At 35.3% G+C, this 6,472-nt stretch overlaps 1 protein-coding gene across 1 annotated transcript; it reads right to left on the reverse strand.

Moving 5' to 3' along the window:
- Positions 1–5,232: 5,232 nt before the first annotated feature.
- Positions 5,233–6,356, reverse strand: LOC132114953 (claudin-6-like). Its single transcript, XM_059523354.1, has one exon. It carries the CDS (start codon positions 6,021–6,023, stop codon positions 5,376–5,378), a length of 648 nt encoding a protein of 215 aa, XP_059379337.1. The 5' UTR covers positions 6,024–6,356; the 3' UTR covers positions 5,233–5,375.
- Positions 6,357–6,472: the final 116 nt, after the last annotated feature.

Genomic DNA, 6,472 nt, shown 5'->3' on the forward strand with positions numbered 1-6,472 from the left:
ATTTCTATAAGATTGTTTCCGCCATGGGATATTTTATATTATTATTTTTTTTTATGTTTTTGCGAACTACCACACAATTCTATTTTTTTGTTCACAAATTTAATATAAATTTGCGTCAAGTTTACATTTCAAAATTCTGACATTTTTCACAGAACTCCAAGTTTATATCTTGACTTTTTTCAGAATTATGAAGAAAAAATATGAGATAAAGTTAACTTAAAAGTTACTTACTTTTTAATGTTAAATTTAAAACTAATGTTTATAGTTTGTTTTAATTAATAGTTTTAGTTAACAATAACACCACTGACAACTATTGAATCATCTTTTTTATATATAATTGAAATGTTGAATTGTACTTCTTTGCACTTTATCAACATACAATGACATAAGCATAAACTGAGGTGCATGTTAATAATAATAGCAGATGTAAACAGGATCTGAGACACCATTAATAATTACGTAAGCCAAAACTGAACAACCTTTGTGAAAATAAAAGATTCTTGCAGAGGACCTAATGACTTTGCTCATTTCCGTGCATCAATTTTTCTTGATTATAATGACACTGCTGTGTTTAACGCATAATTAAGCACTCATACACACATCATCATGCTCCTCCTCATTAACTTCCTTCCAGTTTCCTGTCCAGCTGACCCTTGAACGGGAAGTCTGATGATTATGTTGGTCTGTAGCTTGGCATCATCGTCGACCACACAAACACTCTTGAGCATGTTCTTGTGCAGTGTTTGGTAGAATCACAAGCTTTAAAAGATGCACAATGTAATATTTTACCACATTAAAGGTCAGTTTGTTCTCAGTGAGAAAGATATTATATATTATATATATATAAGGGCATAATGCACATAATTACAGATGATGATAACATGTAACAACATTTCACAAAATTACTCTTCTTACATATTTTTGATCATATAGCAGCCTTGCTGAGACAAAAATCTTTCCAACTAGTCAGCATAGATGGTCAGCAGATCATTTGACTGACAGCAGGAGTGTGGACTGTGACTAATCTGTTTTAGAGAATGTGAATCAGGGTGAGAGGTTGTTCACGACGGACTGTCACTGTGGCGATGGTGAGGCTGATGTCATCACAACCGGTCAGTTATGGGAAGCTGTAAATGACACTTGACCTTTGGAGAGCAGAGGTCAGTGCAGGCGTCATGAGAACCTGTCGTGCCTCTGTGTGTGTGACAGAAAAAAACACGTGAAGATGAGTGTGTGTGTTTAAATCATGATGTGGCAGATGCATTAAAGGAATATTCCAGGTTACACATATCTTAAAGGGATAGTTCACCCCAAAATGTTTATTCTGGCATCATAAACTTACACTAATGTTGTTCCAAACCTGTATGAGATTCTATCTTCTGATATTTTGATAGAAACAGTTGCTAGACTCCAATGACTTCCATAGTATGGAAAAAATTAGATGGAAGTCAATTGAATATAAAATATGAAAATTAAAAAGAATATAAAACAATCTGCTTCTGACAAGGCAATGTTGGCTCAACCAATGTTGTTAATTTGGGGGCGGGACTTTCTATTGCCCAACCAATGGAATATTAAACTTGTTTGGAAACATCGACCTCTGCAATTGACTGCGTTTAGTGAGACGTAGAAGTTAAATGATGAAATGAAGCTTTAAAAGCTTAGTGTTAAATTTCATATAAATGCAAATTTTGCAAACACCATCTTTTTTTGTAGCTTTTTTTTTTTTTTTAAACTATATGTATCCATTATTTGACTTTGTACTATTAGGAAACTTCAGGTTATTGTTTATTATATATTATTGTAATATATATATATATATATATATTTTTTTTTTTTCATATTCTTTCATTACTTGAAATATATATATATATGTGTGTGTGTGTGTGTGTGTGTGTGTGTGTGTGTGTGGGTGTGTGTGTGTGTGTGTATAAATAATGATTGTAACTAAAAATATTGAAATGCAAATGATAAAAACTATATAGACGTATAAAAAACTACTAAAAATCACAAAAACAAAACAAAATTACTAAAACTTTAACTAAAAAGAGAATTATTTGTAAATTTGAAATATGAATATGAAGTGTATTTCAGTCGTAAATAACACTGTGGTGTAAACTAATGATCTAATCACTGTGTATTTGTTAAAGATAACATGATTTCTGCATGTGAGAGTTGTTTGTTTATTTCAGTATGTGTTGAGATTGCTCTTTCTTCAGATTATTGTTACTAATTCCTCTCTCTCTCTCTCTCTCTCTCTCTCTGTCTCTCTCTCCCATCCGTGTCTTGGAATGTCTGCCGACGGATCTTCCATTGTCCTCATCCATATGGCCACATTATGGGGTCCTGTCACCAGGCAACTGCAGGTTCTTTAGCAGTTGCCATGACGAAGATTCTTCAATGACGTCGTTACTACCCCCATGTGCCTCTCTTCATTATGGATGGAAGGTCTTTTTAAAAAGTCTGACACCTCCCCCGAGTACCCTCCCAAAACACACACACACACACACACACTTGTTACTCAGACTCGTAACCTTCTTAGCTTCCAAAGGGTGACTGGAACTAACAATCCCACAATGGTGGCTGAAAGAGCTGGTGTGGATATTCATACAGACTCTATTGTGTTGGAGACTGAGAGAGGAGGGTCGGGGGAAGCAGTGCTGTTAACAAACCCATAAACTACAGACACACAGGACCACAAGAGTTTGTGCTAGAAAAAGTTCAGTCAAATAACATAAAAAATTACTTAAGTTGGCAACAACTAAATTAACTAGATTTAAGTTTTTTTTCCATGTGAAATAAATTAAATTAAATTTTATAGTCAGATTAGTAGAAAAAAATATACTTGTAATGTGCATATACTTTTTTAATAAATGCATTTATAATTTATACTGATGGTTAGATTGCATCCATTGATCCTGTGTTTTTATGTAAACTTGAACATCAGCTTGGTGTGATTTGTTGAACATCACTGTTTTGTGAATTGTGAATCACCACTAACGTAAAGTTATATATTTGGCTTAAATAGATAAAATGTTTGTGTAAATGTGCAAGAAAATGTGCAAACCAATCAGTCATATTTTGCAATGTATGCTATTGTTTTTCAGTAAAAGCGTAAGAAGTAACTTTACACTAGTTGTATCATGTAAATTTAACAATAACTGAAAACAAAAAATCTGACTAAAACTGATTTATAATTATATATGATATATATATATATATATATATATATATATATATACATTTGCCATTGACTTTTTATTTATTTTATGTAAAGAAAACCTTTTTTTCTTGATTCTTGTTCTTGATTCTTGATTCTTTTTCAAAGTAAAGACCTAATATAATATTAATAATAATTGTTTATTATTTATTTTTTTGTAAAGAAAACATGGATTCTTTTACATGCATTTATGTGATTTTATCTATTTTTTGGGGAATTTAGAACATTATTGTGAACTAAATAAATCTGATAAATTATTTATAAATGATTATTCTTTTTTTTACTATTTATTTTGTGGTAGGAAACCTTGTGGATTTTATGTACAATTTTCTAAAGGATATAAAATATGCATCTGAATTTTTTTTTTTTCAAATAAAAGTCCACTGGCTTGACTCTGCCAAGGGAAAAATAACTTATTGTCGAATCCAGAGTTGTATCTTGCATTTAGAATATAATAAGTAAAACTTCGTTTTACATTCCAGTGTGTGACCCGTTCACTTCTACTGGAGCTGACCAGTAAAATCAGGTCATGCCGTTCTCCAGTGTGACTGACATGTTTTTGCTGTGGCGAGTGGCCATATGACCGGCTAAGCCTTAAGAAACAAGGGTTTGGAAACCCAGGCAACAACAGTTACACTTTATATCTGACTGTACTCGCTTTTCATTTAATAACCACCCAGAACCGGATACTTCCAGCTCACTTTAATGAATTAGTCAGAACCTTTGTGGTGACTTACTAAATCTAAGCCATCATGACTTTGTTTAGCATCAAAACGTGTTAAAAAAGCTAACTACCAGTCTTGAAACCACAGTTTATATGAAAGACTATACCGTAATTTATTCTTAAATGTACAGAGGTATTTAAAAAACCCAAGCATTCGTATTTGTTTCAAAACTGTAAATGTTTATTCCAAACAACATTCATTCAAGAATTCAAAGACAATTAAAAAAAATAAACATTTCAGATGAGCTGAATAAACTGGACATAAAGGTCTTGGAGTTCAAGAAACATGAAGATGTCCATCTGTAAAGCACTGACTGGCAGAATATTCCCAAAATTAGACAGAGATCCTGCTGGACTGTATTTCTCCTGTGCCTTGTTCAGCTCTGATGAGCTTCAGTGTGGACGGGTGAGTTATGAGTGACCAATCAGTCTGGAATGGATTCAGTTCTCTTGGCTGACAATCCAAGTGTTTAAGAGTCTCTGCAAATGTGCCGAAGCAGATTCCTCTAGATGTACACACACACACACACTCAAAGGTAAAAATCACAACAGCTACAGCTACTAACGTAATAATTTTAGACTTTGACAAACTTTTACAAGCTTACAAACTTCTCCAGGTACCTAAAAGAGATCTGTTGTCAGATTAGAGCTTCTCTTTCACCCATGAATGTCCTTAATAGTTTTGGAATAGCATTTTAGCAAAGGAGGAAACACTTTATAGTAACTTTCATTGTGAAAACAGACATCAAAGATGCTTAACAGATCAGTAGTTTGTGCACATTTATACATGACGTTATATGAACTTGATATGGAGTATAAGCAATTTTCACTCAGAAACTGATAGTAAATATTTCAATTAATTACAAAGCAATTAACATTGATTTAAAAGTGAAGTATAAAGTAAAGTAGTAAAGTAAAGTACTAAAGTAGACAGACTGAAATAGTATTTTCTTTTTAATACTCAATAATGTTTTATTTACTTAGAAAAATCATTGTTACAGCATATCATCGACTTAAAAGTTATTATTAAAGGATTTATTAAATACATTTCAGCCAATCAGTCCAAAGTGCTTTACAAAATAAAAAAACAATCAGGAATTATAAAAATGATTTAATGTTTAACAGATCAGTAGTTAATGCACATTAAAATATGAATATAGTATGATTCAATGTCTTCTCAGTTCAAAGTGTTGAAACGATCTGTTAAGCATTGCATGTTTGTTAATATTGTTGAAAGTTATTATAAAACTTACACCTTTCAGAAACGCATATCCTCAAAAGTTTCGTGTTAAATTAAAAAGAAAGAAAGAAAAAGTTCCAATCATTTGTCCAAGATGCTTAAAAAGGAAAATCAGCCAAATGAGAACAGAAACGTCTGCAGGTGCAACACAAAACAAAAGAGCATGTAAGTGAAATCAGTCCAAACAGCGTCTAAACGTAATTCCTCTTGTCATACTCCCCGTTAGATGTTGCTCTGTTGGTGGGCGCGTATTTGACCGAGTAGCCTGTAGTTCCAGAGGAGGGACACGAGCAGCAGAGCATGCTTCCCCCGAGAAGAAGCATCGCGGTGGCCGCCCAGCCGATGTAGAGCGCCGAGCCGATCTCCCGCTTCTGGGACGCCAGAATCTGAGGGTTGTAGAAGTCGGAGATGATGCTGTTGGCCATCCAGCACAGAGGCACGAGCACGAATATGGCACTGATGATGTAGATGACCCCTCCGACGTTCACCACTCGCGCCTTCACGCCCTCCGCCTTGATGCAGTTGGTGCACTGCGCGCCGGCGATCACCACCATCAGCCCGATGACGCACAAGACGGACGAGATGACCATGAGAGCGCGCGCGGCTTGGAGGTCGTGGCTGAGCGCGAGCATAGAGTCGTGAATCTTGCACTGCATCTGGCCGGTGCTCTGCACGGCGCACGACATCCACAGGCCTTCCCAGATGGTCTGCGCCACCACGATGTTGGCCTCGATGAAGGCGGTCACCTTCCAGGTGGGCAGCCCGCAGGCGGTCATTTCCAAGAGAGTGCCGAAGACGCACAGCATCAGACCAAGGAGCTCCAGAGCCGCGGAAGCCATCTCTCCTCTTCCTTAGATAGATCCGTGCACCTGTTGAGGGATGTTTGGAAAGTCTGCGTTCCTCTCCAGAGACTTCAGCCTTTGGTTTTCCTTTCTTCTAAACAAAGGTTTCGTCTCTTATTTTTATATAAATATATATATATATAGGCCTATATATATATATATATATATATATATATATATATATACAAAGTTTTTTCCTTCCAATATCTTCTCTTCTAACTTCTATTCAAACGTTTTTCTCAAATTGATGAAAAAAACTGAAGCGCTATGATCAGGTGGAACAGCATCTCTTCTCTGCGTCTCTTCTGTGCTTTGACTAACGGACTTTTCTTGGACTGGGAATAAGTGGAGTGGAATAATATGCGTTTCGCCAAGAGGAGGGGTTTGTGGGTTTGTGCGTGTGTGTGTGTGTGTGTGTGTTCAAGACTGAAGTGAAACTTTTATCC

Source organism: Carassius carassius, chromosome 34, assembly GCF_963082965.1.
Source record: "Carassius carassius chromosome 34, fCarCar2.1, whole genome shotgun sequence".
NCBI lineage: Eukaryota > Metazoa > Chordata > Actinopteri > Cypriniformes > Cyprinidae > Carassius > Carassius carassius.

Coding starts and splice junctions, on each gene's coding strand:
- LOC132114953 (XM_059523354.1), bottom strand. CDS start 6,023: ATGGCTTCCGCGGCTCTGGAGCTCCTTGGTCTGATGCTGTGCGTCTTC.